At 42.3% G+C, this 20,936-nt stretch overlaps 1 protein-coding gene across 3 annotated transcripts in view; it reads right to left on the bottom strand.

Moving 5' to 3' along the window:
* Window positions 1-4,827: 4,827 nt before the first annotated feature.
* The window catches only part of TXLNB (taxilin beta), a 36,964-nt gene continuing 20,855 nt past the window's right edge, over window positions 4,828-20,936 (bottom strand). For 2 of the 3 annotated variants that reach the window (NM_204754.2, XM_046938421.1), the window contains exons 6-10: window positions 19,712-19,831; window positions 14,750-14,824; window positions 9,613-9,705; window positions 9,304-9,399; window positions 4,828-8,134 (exon numbers count right to left, since the gene is read on the bottom strand). In NM_204754.2, the coding sequence (NP_990085.2) occupies window positions 7,364-8,134; window positions 9,304-9,399; window positions 9,613-9,705; window positions 14,750-14,824; window positions 19,712-19,831 (1,155 nt within the window). In that variant the 3' untranslated portion in view covers window positions 4,828-7,363. Of the gene's footprint in view, window positions 8,135-9,303; window positions 9,400-9,612; window positions 9,706-12,395; window positions 12,447-14,749; window positions 14,825-19,711; window positions 19,832-20,936 lie in introns of all 3 variants that reach the window. The other variant, XM_040696762.2, reaches the window with a different exon arrangement.

The raw sequence follows: 20,936 nt of genomic DNA, 5'->3' as shown, positions 1-20,936 counted from the left end.
GACTAGGTGTACAGAAAAGATCCAGGAAGCAATCGCCATGCTGTTGGCATGTGATCTGTTCCCAGGTATGAGAACTAAGGGTGTCTACATCAAAGCTTTTATTTTCTTTACCAGCAAAAGTAATGCACAGCTCCAAACTGTGGAGTTGATTGTTATCATAGCGAAATACTTACTGTGTCTTCCTTGGTCTTTTGTACAGAGTGAGATTGGTACTTAAAATACAAGTTTCCCTCTTCAAGTTCAGTTTGCAGTCCCCAAGTAGTGGAGATCTCTTCAAAATAATCAGTGGAAATGCTAGCATTTACTCTGAGAACAGCATTATGCTCTGGAGTTAACAACCAAAGAATGCACATTTGCTTTACAAGCAAATTATTTATGAAGTTCAATTAGCTGCTATTGTGACTGGAATTAAGGTCGTAGTTTCATTATTATTATTATTATTATTAAGGAAAGATCATTGCAGTGATCTGAGTTTAAAAAAAAGAAATAGTTCTTCTTTATAAGGAGGATGATTTTTCTTTTCCCAGATTTTTTGAGTGACCTAGTTATAGCACAGCTACACACTGGGGGAGGACAGGGAGTGCAGTACATTGGCAGGAGTGATGCCTTGACTGGGGCAGGAAGCTGTAAGTCATGCTGCTGCTAATGCTAACATTGCATTTCAAGCTCTGTGGAAAGGGGTGGCAACCCCAGAGAAGAGATAGCAGCTGTGAAACATGATGACTAGCACAACTTGACTCTCCCGTTGGGACTTGCTTAAGGTTTTTTTCTCTGTACAATTGCTGTGACATTGGAGGTGTTCAGCTTGCAGCTTTCTCAGAAACTGAACTACCTGGCAGTTAGTAGGATGAAACTTTCTGGTGTTTGCTGTAGGACACAGGGACTATGCTGACAGAGAAAAGAGAAATTCTCGAAAACTGATCAATCTCAACTAGTGCTGATTTTTAAAAAAGCTGTTGCACAACCTTTTCCTATGGGCTGTGAAGGCAGTCATTGCTGCAACCTTTCATTTGAGGTAACCTCTTTCATCTAGAAAAGCGCTGGCTTCGCAGACTGGAAGTGATTTGTGGAGGAGCGATTCATGAACAGCTACTGGTGTGCAGGGGCACATGGATGCTCAAAAGCCCTTGGCTCCTCTCAGTTTCCTCACTTAGTGAAGTGCTAGCACTCTAATCCCATTGTAAGCCAGTATGGGAGCTGCACTGGAGAAGGAAGTGGCTGTTTTTGTTTCAGTAATGTGGAGCTGTAACACAGTGCTGGGACAGGACTTCCCTTTTTGTGGTGATGTGAGCTGTGACAACTGCAAGCTCCAACCATCTTGTCAGACATGAGCTAGATTTGGTGTGAAATGAAACTCATCCTATTTGTCATCATATAGTTGTTCTATTTTTACTGAAGCACCTCCAGCAAGCTGCAGTGAACTGAATGGCTTTAGTGTAGTCATCAGATGGGAGAAGTGTGAGAAAGAGCAAAGAGCTATAAAAAGTGGGCAAAGTGGTTTAAGAAATTGTGCTCTGTCCTTGATTGTCTTTGAGGAGAGGATGTTAGTGGGAACATGGCAGCACTTGGTGTGTGGATAAGCTGCAAGGCTGAGGCTGTGGACGTTTGTGGTCAATAAAAATTGCTTCTTGGCACTTTTCCTAGAAGTAGGTTTATTAAGTGTAATGTGTTGGCCAAATTCTAATTGAGTAAATCCATTCTGCCTCTCTCAGGACTCCTGAAGCATCGGCTGGGTATAATGTTTGCTGCACAGGAAGAGAGAACTTGCTAATGGCACAGTAATTCAGCCCCTTGGAGTGGATTCTCATTTGATGTTAATATGTGTATAATATGTGTAGCTCAACTGGCTCCAGAGGTCCTCCTCTGATTTACACCCGCAAAGAGTTTGACCTTTATTTTCTGCTGATGGCAGTGCCAGGATTATCAGGACAAAATACAGAAAATAGGCATTTAGGGAATAAACTAAGTATTGAAAAGGTAGGCATTTAGGGAATAAACTAAGTATTGAAAAGGTTTCTTTTTATTACCAGCCACATAGAGGTTGGGTTCTGCTCTGAAGATTTCAATCTGGTGAAAGCCTCTGCTCAACTCCGTATTTCTGCTGTGCATTGCTGCTGCCTTACACAGAGCAGGTGGCCCACCGGTATGGACTGAAGTCATTCCTCAACATTTACAGCTTGAAAAGCATTTTAGGATATTCTGAGATGAAAAGCACTGTATGCTATGTGTTTTGCTAATGGATGTATAAAGCAATTCATGCAAGTAAGAGGGCTTCCTGAATGTTTTTTCGCTTTCTGTCATGAGAAAGGGAATATTTTACTAATTCTGAACTTATTTTGTTGAATTTAAACTTGTGGTTTAGTTTTGAGCAATCTTCATCTCTTTCTTGTCTTGTAACTCATGGCTGCAAGGTGTGACATCTAAGTCCAACTTCAGAATCTTTGTTTTTGTGCTGAGCGTAGCATGTTTTGCCAAAGCTGCCCTTCTTTCAGGCTGGATTGCAAGTGCTTTGCCTGCATTTCAATGGTGAATCCCGGTAACTTTGTCAGAGACAGACATGCAATTAAGCCTCTCCCTCCTTGTCTCCTTTCTTTCCCTACTGCTGCTGTCCTTCCCCTCATGGCTGGGTCTTGAACTGCAAGACCTGGTGCCATGTTTCACAGTGCCTGTGGAGGGGGGCTGACCTATGCCATGCTTGGTCATCTGCAGCCTACCAGCAATGACAGTTTGACACATTGTGTTGGGTCAAGTGCGATGAGTGGCTAGGGCTGCTGGGCAGCCACAGCTGTCATCCAAGTGAAGCTGTGAGCCAGCGGGGTCACAACTGATGTCGCCTGCTTCATCTTTGAAAGGGATGTAGCAAGCCTTTTCTCAGTAGGAAAGACAGCACTGCAAAGTGCTGAACCGTGTTAGTGCCAGCAGTTGATGTGGAGTCCACAAACACTGCAAATGCCACTTCTCACGCCCCTTCCTGCCCTCCTTCATGCCTTGTCTGCTCCTTGTGATTGCCCTTTAGCTAAGCACAGCTGATGGTTGAATAGGTCAATAGGAATGGCAAGGCAGGGATATCTTGTGGGCCGAGGAGAGAAGCAAGTCCTATTGTAATTCCCTAATAAAGTAAAGAAGTCTCAATTCCATACTGATGAACACAACTCTGTTCATAGCAAAGAGAGCTGGTGAGAGTATCATCTGTGGCTGGTTACAGTCTGATTGATAAAGAGAACTTAAAGCTGACCTTAACAGTAAAGCTTATAAAAATGCTGCACTTTATTATATGTGTCCCTGTTTTCTGCTATTCTGTTGCTGAAATTCTGTCATCTGGGTTATGTATTTCCATGCCTGTTTCTACCTCTTTTCAGTTTCTGTGGGAAAAGTTAAGCTGAAACAGATCAGCTTTTTCACAGACCACAGCTAAAATCTATTTTTTTCTGGTCTGTAATGTTTCCTACCAATCTCTCACCAGTAAGATGTATCAAGATGGCTAAAATATCTGTGGTTTGCCACAGAAATTAGGTGAGAGTGTCATGATAGTGTCATGGATGTGATTTTAGCTGTCACCCTGAAAATCCTCTCAGATGTGGATAAATTATGGGTTGCTGAAGAAAGATTGTTTTACATGTTCAGCAGGGGAGTTGTTAAATGTTTGAGTTGACTAAGGTCAGACATGCAGAACAGGGAAACATGTACTTTGTTTCTTCTTTTGCAGCTTTTGCACATCAAAGGCTGTTGCGGGTTTGGAAGCAGTACAGCAATGAATTGGTTTTAATAAGGGTACAGAAGGATACAGCTACCATCACCATGTTTCCTCCTCCTGAATCTGTGCCTGACGGTATGGGAAAAAAGTATGTGAAATATAAGCAAGGCTGAAGGAGCAATCACAGCACACAGACTGATGAGACTGGCAGTGTCAGGAAGAGAATGGTAGTAAGGATGAACTGTAGGGAAGTAGCATGCGTCTCTGCTGCTTACTGCATTTCAGTAACCACAGAAGGGTTCTGGGTTTCTGTCTCTTGAGTGGTAACTGAGGCAAGCACCTCGGACTGTACAGACTGCAATCCCAAAGGCTTTTCACGAGGATACTGCTACATACAGAGGCAGTTTTGCATTAGGGCACCAGTACTGCAAGACAGCAAAAGGAGGCCAGCAGCTTATGGTGAAGATGAATGAGGGAAAACTAAATAACACAGGAATGGTAATGTCAGCTTAAATTGTCAGTCTGACATGATGGATGGTGAATGGGTACACAACTCAATTTTCTAGATTTTCTTCCTCTATTGAGGGTGCTCTCTCCTACAGGCCATGAGATTACATGTAAGCCGCCCCCATGGTATGACTGTAAATGCTCCATCCAGCCTGGAACCAGTCAGAATCTCCCCTACATTTTGTTCTTCCATCTCTTGCAAACATATGAGGCCAAGTCCCATACTAAAAGCTTTCAGCATTGTACATAAGTACTGAGAATGAGGAAGAAACTTCTGGGATGAAGTGCAAGTTGGTAGAGAGCATGGAAGAGCAGAAGCAACTGACATGTGGGTAGAAGCTCTTAGAGTAATGAGAACTGCAAGTATGTGAGTGCAGTTTTAGATGCAAAAATTAAAGAAGGCCAAAATGAGGAAGGAGAAATAGAGTGGGAGTGATCTTTCCCTGGAGGTTGTGTAATTATTCATGAGGGACGAGGCTGTAGGAATCAATCATAACTATGTAGAAACTTTTTATCTGTAGGATCCTTGTCTCCCTGCTGAAGTTGGAAGGTATGAGGCAACTATTATGTAACTGAAGACGTGACCATAATGCTTATGCAAAATGGAACCAAGTTACAAGGACATGTCAATCATTATCGTTATGTAATTGAATATTTGACTGTATGAGACAACTACAACAATTAAAGGTATTCTGAAGGCCTACTTTAAAAAAATAAGGGTTGGTTACATGCAGGAAATTCCAAAACTGACAACAGAATCAAATGAGATCAAGAAAGAGGAGAAGAAAAGCTATATAAATTACATTAGTTTTAAAACCACTCTTAAAAACAAAACAAAACAAAAAAAAAAAAACCAAACAGAGATTGTAATGGAAACCAGATTTCTACAGACTCAAGGCAATAGGAACTAAAAGTAAATCAAGTGAATACAGCTTGTTTCCTTAGGATAAAATTTTGTCATAAGCTAACATTTTCACAGACACATAAGTGTCTTGGTTTTCAAAGTGTCTTGGTTGATTTGCTTAGGACCTTGATTCTGAATGTGTGGTGGGATCCTTCTTACCTAACTAATTTAGACACCTAATATTTATCATTTTAAATTTAAGATGGTTTTCTTGGGCTGATTCTAGAATCAGTGAAGAGAAAGACATTTTCTTCAGTCTTGGATATCTGTTTTAACAGGGGATGACTTGTCCTCAAGAAACGCCTATTATCTCCATTACTTATAAAAGGAGCTTAAGACTTAAATGATCCACTTTCAGGTGATTAAAGGCATGAAATAACTCCTGTCAGCCTAATATAAGGCATCTACATTTGGAAGCTGTAGCTCTAATAGCTACTTGTTAGTCTGTATTAGAACAACCAACGTTTGCAAATTGTGCTCTGTATATTCGAGTTAGCTCTCAAAGGCTGAATGAGCAGTGCAGATGCAGATGTACTCAGCCAGGTTGCTGACATGCTAGAAGAAAGCAAAGATTCAAACCTCACTTCTGGAGGGTGACGTGCAGGAAAGAATGTGTGACCGCAGTCTCCCACATTCTGCCAAAGGTAGCATTTTTTCTCTTAATTCAACTGTATTTCAATTTTGGCTTAAATGATCAGATTCTGCTCAGGGGCTGCTTGTGATTTGTCTCTAGCTGTGGGTTTGTTTGATTGTAATATTTAGCTTTCCAGCATCTGGATATCTCACGCTACTGCCCTTTTCGGATTCTTAAGCTATTCAGATCACAATCCAAAAGACCTAGATTGCATTCAGAGGAGGGAGATGAAAAACAGGAAATGTGCCAACAGGATTTTTGTTTCAGTGTTCTTCCCTAGGGCCTTCTTACTCTCCTTGCTTTTGAGACCAGCCAGTTGTCTTGGTAGCTACATCCTTACCTGCTTCCTTCCTCATCCTTGTTCTTGGTGTCAAAATCAGAACTTCTGGCTTGGCAATTCCAACATGGGGGAGAAATTACTAGGCAATGATGTGTTGACAAGCAGATAGGAAGAGCTGGTTAGAAGAGAAAAAAAGTGGAAATAAAAAGAGGCCCCCGGAATGATCAAAGATTCCTGCTTTCCTGGTACATATTTGCTTCTGGGCTACTGACTTGAACAGGGTGACAGATAAGTGTGCTTGCCTTTCTCCTGGTTGCATCAGCATGTACAACGGTGTCAGAAGGAACCTTCAGTGAACAGAGGTTCATGTGGCTGTGACTGGAAGGGATCACACCATCCTGAAACATCATCACAGGGATATCTCCTGGTGTAGTCTCTGCCTTTTGCCCCTGGCTTAAGTGCTGGAATCTGTACCCAGCTTCTGAACTTCCAGGCTTCTGAGCTCATTTGCGGGCTGGCAGCAGTCAGGAGCGTCTCTGTTGGTACCATGATCCCAAATGGTATGACAAACTATCAGGTTTATTTTAGATGCAGAAGGAAGTTTGCGATCCCTACCTTGGGAATTACCATCAGCTTAGAAGTTAGTGTTCTTTTCAGTCATTTTATGAGGAATCTAGAAAAGATCTCCCTTCTTCCATTGTTCTGTCGACAACAAAACCTCTTGTCAAGTACAAACCAGAAAAGACAAATTCAGGGTAAGGCTAAAAGTTGGTGGGTATTCAGTCCACATAGTGCTCAATGGTAGTTTACTCTTAAAAGAAAAAAATCACCTTTTGTTATTACAGCTCACTTTGGGTATGGCTGACCACACTGATGATTTCACTATTTTACTGTATAATCACAGCTTCCTTTCTCCTCATTTATTGAGATCTCTGCATTTCCAAGTAGGCCATCTTTTATGCAACATATCAGATAGAAATAATTAATTATGAGACTTTAAGTATATGTATGAAATATGAAAATAGCATTGACTTTTGAAACATGTAACTTCAGCATTTCAAAATTATTTTGTGGAAGGAGGTGACTCATGACTGGGAAAAAAGATACTGTAATTTTGTTGAATTTTCCTATCATTAAGAAAATATTATGCTTTAATCAGATGAAGGACAGAAAAACGTGCAGGCTGAGCAAAACTGGAGAGTGGTATCAGAGAAGTGGGTTATGTTTGTCTACAGGTAGGTATGATTGTGTTTTAGCACTCACTTTTTTTCTTTAAACGAACAAATCTGAGGAACAAAGTAGAGCTGCGGTTTGTCTAATATGAGCCTGAACTCTTCTTTGTCTTCAATCTACTGCTTCCATATCTGTATCCCCTTTTTGCTCTGCAGGCTGATCAGGGATAAACAGCTCTGCTATGTCATCCACATGTTCTACAGCTTTTGGTGTGCTTTTGGTGGATGCTGGCATATTTCCAAGGGGAGCAGATGTGTTTTGCATGAGTGTTGGCACACTTTCAGGGGTTGCTGGCATGATTTTGGGAGGTGTTGGCACACCTTCTGTAGGTATTGGCACACTTTCTGTGGGTGTTGGCACCATTTCTGGGGGCATGGGCATGCTTTTGGTGGGCTTTGGCATGTTCTCAATGAGCGTTGTCATATTTTCAGTGGCTGCTGGCATGTGTTCAGGGGGTGCTGATGTGCTCATGCTGAACTGCTCACAGTGGTTCCCAGCCTCTGGCTGTGAGGTGAGATGAGAGGGGAGTTCTGGCACAGAGATGGCTTCGCACATTTGAACATTGCATGTCTCTGGATTGCTGCCGTCGCTTGGGAGGGTCTCCTCTGCTTTGTGGGATACCCTGAAAGCTTCAGCTAGCTCCTGCAGCATGTTCTTGTCAGCAGCACATAGCTCAATGCTTGCCTGCTCGGAAGAGGAAGGGTTTGTATTGGCATCGTCGTCTTCTTCTAAGATGTCATTTCCATTCACCTCTTCAGGGAGCTGTGCTTGTTTTATTTTTCTGTACAATTCATTCCTCTCTTCCTGCAGAGCTCGGCAAAGGTTCTCTAGCCTCTGGATTTTCAGCACAAAGCACTCGTATTCCTTGGTCCTCATGGCTTTCTGTGGTCAGAGACATTAGACAAAGGCACGGACTGAGTTTGTGTGCATGCAGCTCATTGGTGGAATTAGCAAATAGGAAACAATTTGAGTTCTAGGCAGTCCTCACAGGACTCTGCAAGGTGTCTGGCTTTCTCAAACTGCTCTGCAATCACCATCATCTTTGGTACTGAGGCTGCAAGAGGAAATTTGCCCTTCTTGCTGTATTGCATTAGCATTGGCCATACAGATCAATTTCACCAAGAAATATTTGCAGGAACACCTGTCAACTATCTGTAGAGATAGAAGAACATACTGTATCTACATACAGAAATGGATCCAAAATCCTACCTGAGCCTCAGTTTCAGTGAGGCTGAGTGTGTGGGGTTTTTGTTTGTTTGTTTGTTTGGGGGTTTGTTTTGTTTTGGTTTGGTTTGGTTTTTTTGAGGAAAAAAATCCATGGTACGTTTTTTTATTTAGTTTTCCTTCTAGATTTTTTGTGTGTTGCCTGAATTTGAACATTTTCTTGCTTCTGCACCCAGTGAGGAACCGAGAAATATCAAAATTCATAGAAATGACGATAGTACAGAACTACGAAACTAACCAGAAAGACTCAGTCCAAGTTCATTGTAAGTCTGGGCTGAAACTTCAGGCAGCCTCTTATCTTATCTGAATGAGTTCCAACATGCTTACTAATTTCCTCTGCACTGCTTCTCCGACAGCATGGTTAAAACTATAGTGAGCTACAGTGCTTGCTTTTGCCTCTCAGAGTTTGCCTGCACAAGAAGTTAACGAAAAGAGTGAATTTAAAATTCATTCGCTAGGGCGAATGAACATTAACTCTCTGAGTGAATGCTCTTATGCAGAAAGGAAGTATCATGAAGTGAACTAATGCCAATTCGCTTCTCTGTGAGAGCATTCGCTATCATGCATTTTTAGAGCGCTTAAAATTCGCAGTTACACAGTTCAGTTTGTTGTGGACATAATGAATATTTCAGCATAATCTAAAATTCCCAATAGTTGTGATGTTTGTCTTTTTTTTCTTTTAAAAGATCCAATAATCAAGGTGACTTGAAAAAAATGACCTTTAGGTTCAACATATATTTTTTTTTCACTTTTGACAGATTCAGTTCATTGCATCTCCCAATTAAACTGCTACGTGGTAGAAGGGGCACATCAAAAAGCCTGCTCACCTCTTCAATCATGTCCAGTAATGCTCTGTTACAGTTCTCAAACCTGGATTTCCATGTAGCAGTATCCTTTTCCAACTTCTTCATTTTCTTTGTCATCTATAAAATCAGGAAGAAAAGCTGAATCACAACAGCAATCCCACACTGCAGGTGGAATTAGGACAGCCCTTTTACTCAGGTCTTTGGCTGTAGTCATAACTCTGCTCTCCAAAATATGCAGAAATGTCCTAATCCCAGATAAAATTACTGCAATGTGACATATCAACATGAAAGAGTGTCAAGAACAGAGTTCAGATATAAGCTGCTACTCACTTTCTCCATCTCCTGTTTGAAGGTAGCAAACACTTCATTGCTTTTGGTCAATGTTTTCTGAAATTCTTCAAATCTCTCAGAGTAGAGAGTGATCTACATTAACAGGAAAAAGAAAAACAGTGATTTCAGAGTTTCCAGAGCAGTGAACTGAATGATGATGCCTTTCTTTAGTAGAAGATAATAAAATAGGTTTGGTTTTTTTTTGGACATATAAGTGTGTTTGGATAGTATGAAGCACCAACATGAGTGACCTAAAATTCTGTGTATATTTTTAAGATTGCAAACTATTATGATTTGTCTGTTGCAGAAAGACAAAGTGAAGAATAGAAAGACCTGGGCTAGTGACTTTTAAAAAGACCTGGGAATTATGGATGCGGAGTTCTCATGAATGTTGCAACTAGGATGTCTCTGTGCTGGTTGCCTAGAAATGAAAGAATTCTCTAGAAGTGGAAGATTAGTGGAAACATCTCCCTAAGTAACTGCATAGAGGCTCCAGGAAAACAGCATTAAAATCTACTTTCTTCACAAGTTCTGTATACAATAGAGGCTGACTTCTTTAGGGTGACCTATGGAACAGAAAGTGGTAATGGGTTAACTGAGCCATCTCTGTTAGTGCACTGGGCTACTGGAGCATGGCAGGGACTATCCTGAGTTAGTATGACCACTGATGCTGGGTGGGAGTGGGCAATAGGGTCAGCTCTAGGTAAGACTCAGAACTGTGTCTGAGCTAGCACTAAGCCTTGATTCCTCCAGCTGTTCACCCGGCTTATCAGATACCCAGCAAGCAGGATAAGAGCTAGGTGTTTCCCTGGCTACCCTGCTTCTGAAGTCTGAGAGACCTGGGGAAGAGGCATCTTGAAAACCCTGGAGGTGTTCAAGAGACATGTGGATGTAGCACTGAGAGACATGACTTAGTGGGCATGGTGGTGATGGGTTGACTGTCGGTCTAGATGATCTTAGAGGTCCTTTCCAATCTTATTGATTCTGTGACTCTACAATCACCACATCACACTGTAACCACAGCTTCCCCTCTCCTATCATTGCAATCCCTGTCCTGTGGCTCGGGTCCATGGCATCGGGCAACACTCCACGCTTCACTGGATGCCACCACTGAATAGGAGCATCTCTACTCTTCCCCTGTGTTGTCTGACATGAGGGCAGCCCTGCTGCTGAGCAAAGCCCAGTCTCTGCGTGAGGCCAACATGCATTCCCATACTGTAGCTTAAGAGAGTTAAGTGGGCATCCTGTCAGCTCTACTTTGCAGCCTGTGTGTGTTCTACAGCTGGAGGCAAGGCCAGCAAAGACAGAGAAAATAAGCTCCTGGCATCCTCTTCTGCCAGCTTCACTTCACTTCATGAGGAACAGAAAAAAAATCTTTTGCAGTGTGCTGGCATTTAAGACTAGGCAGGGTCTGTATTTTGCTCTCAGTTTACCTCTCGTAGCCACATGAATGTTCATCTGTGGCTGCACTTTGTCGGTAAGCCATGTTTCCCTGTTTTTCCACATAGAATCTGTGAATGTTTTTGAAAAATCTGTTCTAAAGATCCGAGGTTTGGTTTTTATATCAAATCCCCCCAGTTTCTCCTTTTCCTTTTTTTTTTTTTATTTTTTATTTTTCCTCCCCTCCTCCCGGGTGGGGAAAGTGCTTCCAAAGCTCCAAAACCATGCAGGATGCTTTCTCTGTAAAGCGCACCCCAACAATGCTGACATGGTTGGGCAGTTCATCAGCCCAGCCTGATAGCTCTTGTTAGAGCGATTGGCAGGGTGTATGGTGGGTGCAGAAGAATTGGAGGCTCCAAACAGCTGGCAGGGCAAGCTGCCCTCTCCCACACCTGTGTGGAGCTGAAAAAATGATTAACCAGGAGCTTTTACTTCCCACGGCGCCATCCAGTGCACATCTCCCCTGATACTGCGCTGAGGAAAAGAGGATGTAGAAAATGCCACTAATAATGGGGTAGGTTTAATCTTGATTTTCAAATTGGATATAGTTATATTGTGATTTATTTTCATTCTGATTAGCTGTTAGGGCGCCTTTGGGAATATGTCATTGCCATAATTGCAGCGTACTGTGGACTTGCCCAAGCTAAGTTTTAATGAGGCAGTTAGGGTCTTGCTGGCTGTGAACGCACCACTGGTTACAGCCCTTCCCTGCCAAGCTGGTAAATGCATGGCAGGTTAATCCCTGCAGAGCTCTGGGCTGCTGATATTGGAGCTCGCTGACAAACAGCACACGCCTGTTTATTTATGTTAGGCTGCAGCCAGGGCTGTGACTCATACACAAACAGAAACTTGGAAAGATTTACCTTAGCAGCCCAAGTGCCACCATATAGATGGGACCCTGATGCCAAGTGGGCTTTTTCAGTCAACTTGATGGCTCTATAGAGCCATCTGCTGCGAGGTGAGGGGGCTGGCATGAGATCCTGGACAGAGACCTTGTTTTACAATCATAGAATAACCTGAGTTAGAAGAGGCCAACAAGGATCACAGAGCTCCACACAGCACCACCCAAAATCCAAACCCTATGTCTGAGAGTGCTGTCCAAATGCTCCTCGAACTCCAGCAGCTTGGGGCTGCGCCCGCATGCCAACTGCCCTCGGGTTAATAACCTGTCCCTGACCCCCAGCTGCCCCTCCCCTAACACAGCTCCATGCCGTTCCCTCGGGCCCTGTCTCTGTCAGCACAGAGCAGAGCTCAGCGCTCCCCCTCCGCTCCCAGGGAGGAGCTGCAGCCGCCGTGAGGGCTCTGCTCAGATCCTCGGCTCTGGGCTGAACGAATGACTTCACCTGCTCCTCATACGCCTCATTTCTGTCTCTGCTCCTCTTCCCATCTTTCACCTATTGTTTTATTAGATAAAAAAAAAAAAAAAAAACAACGAGTTTGAACAGGGCCACTTCTGATCCCTGCTGCAGCCCTAGGCAGTACAAAAGCACGAAGAACATTTGAATATAAACAAATGAAATTTTTACAGCGGGTTTTTTTTTACAGTGAGAGCTGTCTCACTAGGAGTGAGCGGTCCTGGAGATGAGGACCATGCATGCAGCAAGTGAGGATCCTCTGGCTCAAGAGCACAGCTTCAGGGAATGGTAGCACATGCATGTTAGCAGGCTGTGAGGCTGACCCCAGCACAGTGCTACAGCAAGTAGCACTTTCCCTTTGGCTCTTTCACCTACTTCTCAGTTGCTACAGACCAGTGGTTGTGTGATGCTGGCTGCCAAAAATTAAAGGCCTGGCTTTTATCTTCTTGTTTTGTTTCAAAATATAGAGCCTAAGAAGACTGGCTAAGCAGTGCTCCCAGGCAGGGCGTGCAACCTCTGGGAAGCACCGCCATGGTTTGGGTGCGTGTCTTGAGCTGGAGCCAAATCCCTGTAACCATTTGGAGGCTGGATTTGGCTGTTTCAAGCACGCTGTGCTGACCAGAAGCCAGCCTACATGGAGCCGATGTCCTCTGGTTTCCTGCAGCTCAAGGAAGCACATGGTGTTCATCATCTCCTCTAGAATGAGTGGTATCTCATTTGCTATAGCAGGCGGTGATAGCTATATTACAGCTCCTCCTTGTCTCACTGACCAGTACATTCTCATGATGTCCATGCAGTTGTCCTTCTGCAATTATTTATTGGTTATTTCACGCACTGGGGAGCTCTTCATGCTCTTTCTGTTTTGTGCTTGCACAGTGGCAGCTGGTCCATGAGGGAGGTCCATCAGTGCTACCGTGTTGGAAACAATACTAATTATTATTATTATTCTCAGTAATTCCAAGTGGAGGCTGCTGTGTAGGTGCGAGAGCTCACATACTTGATGAGAACACCTGACTGCATGTTTCACTTCAGCATGTGAACCCCTTAATTTTAATCTAAGCAAGTCTGCAAGGGGCACATATATTATCAATGCCTTTGCGGGTTTGTTTGACTGGATTTACTCTAAAAGCATTTTTTCCATTTCAAATGTGTGCTTAATATATTCTGTTTTCTATCAGTACCTTCACTTTCATTAAGCTGGCTACAGAGGTCTGCCTGCATACAGAACTCTTCCTAGCTGAACATAAAAGTGTAACTAAAACCACTCAGAAAATTGATCTGCATTTGGCACTAACTCAGCTGGAGGCCTTTGAGATTTGATTGCAGAACCTGTCAAACATGTGTTTGGCAGTTCATGTGACATTCTTTAGTGTGCTACCTGCTTATCTCAGTCTTGGAAAAAACACGTTAAGGCCAACAGCTCTCTTACCATGTCTTCAGGTTGTCATTTTAACTCCAGCCCTTCTTGACTGCTCAACAGACAGAAGTTGGATCGTTTGCAAGAGCAGAACTGGAACAACTTAGTAGTATGCCAAGCCATGAGCAAGGGCATTGAATATCCCTGCTGATGGGTGAGGAGCTGAATGGCTGCAGGACCAAGTGCCCCAAAATTCTGTGAGGAGGGACCATTCTCACAGACAAGTAGAAGAAGATAAAGCCACATGACTATTTTTTAAGTGTAGGAAAATCTACTGATGCTGTTTCTTTTTGATGTGAAAGTCTGTCATATCGTTTAGATTTCTCACTTGCATTTAAGGTCGATTGTTGCGTTGCGTTCAAAGTGTAGGAGGTAACTTTTTAATCTATTGTCTGTTTCTTGCTTTTACTGCCTTTTGCTACAGCCTGACTTTTAATATGATTTGGGGAAATCATTTTGTTTTATAGAATATTTCAGAATCTAACCTTAATGCTGAAATCCTAGAGGTCCCTTGTGTAAGCTCTCAGCTGGCAAAAATCAGGATAAAGTTGATGAAGCTCTGTTGTCACACCCCAGACTAGAAAACTGCATAGCACATCAGTTCCAATTTGGTGTATGTGTTTCATGTTTGTACCTCAGCACTTTGCTGGATTAGAGGCATGCATGCAGCATATATCTGGTAATTAATCAAGCCAAGGCACTCATACTGCTTTGTGGTTTAGCACTGTAAAAACTCATAAATACCACAGCGTGATGTGCAGTATGGGACACTGCCTTACTGTTGGCTTCACAGTAGTTTTTGTGATGAAGAATAAAGCTAGAAAGAATTCACAGAAAATAGTTTGGATACTTTACCAGAAATATGTGTAATGTGCTAAAAGTGAGCAAACAAAGACACACCATGCAATCACCTCTCCTACATCACCTGTGCCTGCAGGACTGTCTCCTGTTCCTTTAACATTTTGGCCTGTAGCTTCCATTCTGCGGCTTGATTCAGGAGCTGTGTTTTGAGCAACAGAGAGAAAATTGTTAGATCCCGTTTTATCAGCTGGAAGCCCTCAGCCTCCAGCTTCACATGCTTCTGTTGCTGCTGACTTAATAAGTAGTGATTTAACTCTCATACAAATGTAGCTGGAGGAGTTAGGCAAGATAGAAAATTTATTGCTATCCTAAGGAGAAGGATACTTGAATATTAGTTCAAAACCTGTTTAGAAACATGAAGTATAATATGCTCTAAGAAGTATGATATTTAACCATATCTTCATGTGACTTGTAGAGAGTGGTTACAGCACCTTCTGGTACTGTCATTTCAACGTGGATTAAATTCCTGATTTCCTGTGAATGGCATGTTTTCTTTTGCATTAATGATCAATACTTAGCCTACAGATGTGTTCACAGTCAGACTTGTGTAAAAAAATCTGCAAGCTTCCAGAAGGGGAATGCATAGTAAGTGTCATACAAAAAGAAGCTCCGGTGTCTTGTTATCTGAGGGCTCCTTTCACACTGACATGCCATCAGAGGAGACTCCCAGCTCAGCGTGATAAATGCCTCACTTAGATCAAGAAGGCAGCTCAGGAACAGCTTGACTGCAGTTTCATCCCTGGCTGCTCCTGGGAAGATGTTATCCCTTTTTCAGGGTATTAGCAAAATGACATTTGGACATGTGGACTGCACACTGGAAGATCAGCTGAGGGTAGGGAATTGTAGGAAAGAGATGCACAGACTCCTCTCCAGAGTGCAGTTTGAAATCAGCACTTTCAAAGTGCATAGTAATAGTCTAGCAATTGGTTTGATCTGAAAGTAGGAAATGAAACATTTATTGAAGCATTAAAGAAATGTCTATTGTCTACCAAACATGTATCAAATGTTACTTTTACTGGTTAGGCCAAATGTATTTCAGGAAAAAAAATGCAAGTGATAACTTGAGAAACGTTGATATAAAATATAAATAATTTAGTTTGCCACAGAATTTCTTCTGTTGGACTAAATTGTACCATTTGAAATAGCAAAGCTGGACTCTGAAGTATTTTCAGAAAAGTACTGTAGAACCCATTTGTATTGGAAGTGAAAGGAGAGTAGAACTACATATAGAAAAAGTATTTGATTATAATAAAAACTTTGGTTCTAAACATCTGGTTAGAAATAACACCTTCAAACTACTTGAATGCCACCTGGCAAAAGGGAGGAGGATATACCTTACAAATGCTGATTGAACAATAAAATGAATGCTCTCCATCTCCAGCTGTTTGTGGCACAGAAAGTGATTAAGATTTACTGTAATAAATAAAACTGATAAACTAAAAAAACATTTCTTCCATCCATTTGGCCCTTTGATGCAAATCCACTGAATTGTTTGCATCTACAGTTTCCTGGATGGGAATGATCTGATTTTTACTTGCTGATTTATTTTGTTTTGAGGATTTGAAGGGTGTCTGGATCAAATGATTTAATGAGAAGTGCTTTGAATCCAGAGCTACTCAACCCCAGGCCAGTCATTACTTCCAAGGACTGGGCTATTATCTGTACTTCTTAAATCTTGTCTAGGGTTACCTTCTTTTCCAGCATGTCTGAGGTAATGAAGAGGTCACACTTGCCCTGCCATGCCTTCTGCTACAGTACAGAAGATGTAAGATAGGCATAGAAGGCAAGGAAAAGTCACTTCTTTTGCTTGCTAATGAAATTGTTCTGTACTATTGACCCATATCACTTCTGTAGCCATTGAAAGTCTAAGACTTAATAAACTATTCTGTAAGGGAAGCAAGCCTCAGAGAGGTTTACTCAAATTAACGTGCAGCCTGGGGTCATCTGCAAACACCAAGCTGAGAGAAACTGCATCAGGAGAACCAATACATTTATTAATTGGCTATGAAGTGGTAACAAGGAGGCTGTAGTATAACGAAATGAATAAATATTGAATGTGGTGCTTGCAAAATAGCACTTCAGTGAAGTGCGGTGATGTTATACAATATCATTAGAACTATGATAGCTGCTGGAGGCCCAGGCAGTCATATCATGCTCACAGCTAAAGGAACAAGAACACTCATTCCCATTTAATGACATAGATCTAAGGAATGGCTTTGTGAAAATTAGGTTTCCCTCTTTTTTGCTGCCATACTTTGCATATTCCAATTATGTAGACATCTGATCATTACCTTTCAGTCGCACACTTGAAAGTCGCAGACGCTTTAAACTGCAATTAACTACAGTTCAAAGTTTGCTTTATGAGTACTAAAAACATATGGTATGTTGGGGGAGTCACAAATAGTGCTGAGCAGTCATAGGATGGTGGTAAAAATGCATCCTTAGATCAGGCTGACCCTTTGGGGGTCATCATGCTGCTACACAGTATGGATGATTGCTACTTACACAGGGGACCACATTCCTGCTGTATGTGTAGAGTGAATTGTGCACTAAGACAATTCTGTAAGGGATTCTGCCTATTGAGCTGTGATGTGCAGGGTCTGCAGGAGAGGACATCTCTCCCTAAATGAGATAAAGAAATTTTGTATAGAAGCAAAGATTCCTGTGTGGAAGAACTGCATAGGAAAACATCAAAGTGGGCCTTCAAGGAGTAATCAAATAGATAAAGAATACAGAAATTTTCATTTAAAGACATTTGAAAAGTCCTGCAGCAAAACTCATGTACAAGGATGTAAAAAATTTGTATGCAGAGAATTGGTATGGACAGGATGCTGAAATGTGGTAGGGCTCTGACTCTGTGCAACTGAGTGCAATTCTCACACAATAACTGAGTGGGTGAGAGTAAGAGCTTAGCATTGTGGGTGAGGTGGGAGACTAGTTTAGGCCAGCTCTCTGGGTGCTGGGCTGTCTGTGATAAATTGGGATGTGCTGATTATGCCTTGACTTGTTGCATGGCTTTTGGCCAGTCACTTATATTCTCCAGCTAAAGCTACCTTGCTCCAAAGTGATGTTACTAATATATCACCTGACTCCCTCTAAGGCAAGTCTTTTTGAGCATTAGCTGCAATAGCGTGAAAAAAGTCTTTGAACACAGTGCGTATCATTATACACCCACAGTTTAAAGGCTTTGTAGCTTGTTTTTGAACCTGCTATTTCATAGATGCTAGTCATACGTTCAGCAAAGCCACAAAGGAAATCTCCCACTCCTGTAGGTATGTAGATGGAGATGATTTTCGTTACTTTACAAGAAATGAAAATAACTGAACTATGCATATCTGTGCTGAATAAATTGTAATGAGAAACTTTGGCTACAAACTGGGCCAGTCACAGTGGCGCACAGCCCCAAAGCTCATACTCTCTGAGCAGAGGAAGAAGAGTCACTGATACATGGCTGCATGTGAGTTTTCTACAGAGCCAGTGCCCTGCCTTCTGTGTCTTTTTTTGTTTTTCCAGTGTCTGAAATCTGGGACTCAGTAAGAAGACTCACAGTGGCAGCAGTAAAATAAGCCCACATTTGTTATTTGTTGCGAGGGATTTATTGGAAATGTTTCCTGGTCTTTGAATCTGCTAAATCTGCTGAGGTTCTACTGTCAGCAATTAATTTTTGGGTTTTGGCTTTACACAGACCCCACAGTGAAAGGGCAGGCACAGCCGGACCACCTACTGTCATGCAGAGACACGCAGATGTGCACTTGGAGAAGTCCTGGCTGCTCTTCCACCTCAGTTTTTAGCTAGCAGAAAAGATTGGTGATCTATTCTAGGGAACCTGCTTTGTCAGGGTTTTGGACTAGGTGATCTCCAGAGGTACCTTCCAACTTCTGTGATTAAGAGGGAGTGGGTGTCCCAGCCACAAGGCCAATGCAGAGAAAGGATAAATGCTTTTATGAATAATTTTTGATGAGAAGTGTTTGCTGTGTTTCCTTTGTACACCGTCCCATGGTTTCATCCACAGCCACCATCCCTGGAGGCATTCAAGAAACATTTAGATGTTGTACTGAGGGACATGGCTTAGTGGGAAAATATTGGTGATAGGTGGGCAGTTGGACTGCCCAACCTTGGTGGTTCTATGATTTTGTGACATTTAGGCTACGCTGGTTCTAATGCATCTCTTTCCAGACATGGGGATGGGATAAAAATCCTTCCAGAGTTCTCTGATGCAACTCCTGAGCTAGTCAGAGGACTGCTAGGGACTAAAGCTTTCTTCCAGCTGTTGAGAGCCTCAAACTTTCCTATGCATAGCCTTGGCTGCTGCCACTGCTGAGAAAAGGGTCTGTGTGCCAGTGGAGAATGTTGGTAGATGCTAGGTTGTTGTGAAAATGCTAGGCAGCCTGAGGAAGTACGTTTTGAACCAACATGGGGAGGGAGGCTCTGCTGAAGAGAATCACAGAATATATACCTAGAATTGGAAGGGACCCACAGGGATCATCATGTCCAACTCCTGGTTTCACACAGGACCACCCAAAAGGTAAGCTTGACTATGGCAGCTCCTGGTCTCCTCCATTTATAAAACTGGACATACAGGAGGATGTCTGGGGAGGCTCTAAGCCTGGGGGGATATTGGCCTGATTGACTGATTCAATCACAAGACCTTGTTCCACTCCCTGCTTGTTTAAATGTGATCGTTGACCATGTGAGATGGAGTATCAAATATCAGAGCCGTTTGAAAACTTATGGCATCATCTGACACATCGTGACAAATCAGCAGAGCAGTAGTGGTGAGTTTGCTGGAGGAGTCTGTGCTGTAACCTACTTCTCACAGTCTTCAAAATCTATAAATGCTCCTGAGAGTTGCTTTTCAGATGCTACTCCTCTACATCAAGCCCTGGCAGTAGTAATCAATCCTTCTCTTATGCTGCTTCTGTGTCATGGCTTGGACCAGAATAACCAATATATTAGTGAAATAGCATGCAGCTCTCATCTTGGCCTTAAGTTAGGTAAAGGACAGGTAGATTAGCATGATAAGTACATATTCCTTTTCCTTCTGATGTCGCTCCTCTGCTTCCTTCATCATTTCCTGAGACTGCTCCAACTTGGCATCCACCAATTTCTGTTGAAGTTCTCTGTGCTTAAATATTTTGTCAAGGTGCTGCAAGAGAATAGATTCTGCTGAATGTGCAGGTTTAGTTATGTACACAGACCTTCGTGCTCATGCATGCACAGCTATCTACTGGGACGCATATAAGACAAAAATATTGCAAAACAGGAAATTTCCCAACCCACTGCAGTTATGAAAAAGCCATAGTGCTGATAAGAACAAACTGTGCCAGAATTTGCATAGGAAAGGAAATGTGTTTACATCGTCTATTTTGATGTGTAACCAAAACCACCAACACCACCACCAACAAACCCTCAGCATCTTTTCCAGTTCCACGATATGCATATAAAGTCATCTGTATAATCCAATATAATTGTAGATCGTAAAACTGCCCATCAATTACAAGCATGTGGGGGATGCACTTTTTTTTGGAGCTGCTAAGTGGCCTGTGGTTCTAAGCCACCGCGTGGGTAAATGTGTGATGACAGACTGCACCTCCAGTACTTAGGGAGTGTGTGTGCAGCTCCTACTGTATATATGTCTTGTACATCCCAGTTGATCTGGCCTCACATGCTTAATATGGGCTTGGAGTGCTTGGGTAAATGAGGGGGAATGTGGGACAGATGAGTCAGAGGTCTCCTATGGCCTGTAAAACTTCTGGCTCCACAGTGACTTTCAGGAGGTGAGTGTTCCTGATTGCACTCTTCACCGCTGCTGCATTTAGATAGAGCTCAGTATTCTGAGCACATCCTTCTGCTTTACATTTTCCTTTCATAGAAACCACAAGACAGGAATGTACGTTCCCTTCATTCAGCGCAAGACTTCATACAAGATGCAACAGATTTAGAAATTAGTGTATTGTATCGGGCATTCCAGATTGTGAGGACAGGTTACTCATGTTTTATTCAGTATGATAATGTTGTCTGGTTGCACTGAGCCACACAATAAGCACATTTAGAAACAATAAAAAGACCCGTTGCAATATGTGCCCGTGTTTGTCATAAAATCAGCACAGAAATGGGAGCTTGGGAATTTTCCAGAGGGCTTTTTGTGTTAAAATTTTCTGAACTGCTCTAATGTTTATATTTAAAGATGCAATTTTCAATTCATCTATTATCTACTCGATTTTACTGTAAATGTTATTCCTGCAAAGAGG

Source organism: Gallus gallus, chromosome 3, assembly GCF_016699485.2.
Source record: "Gallus gallus isolate bGalGal1 chromosome 3, bGalGal1.mat.broiler.GRCg7b, whole genome shotgun sequence".
Classification (NCBI taxonomy): Eukaryota; Metazoa; Chordata; class Aves; order Galliformes; family Phasianidae; genus Gallus; species Gallus gallus.
This window is presented reverse-complemented; position numbering and strand designations above follow the sequence as displayed.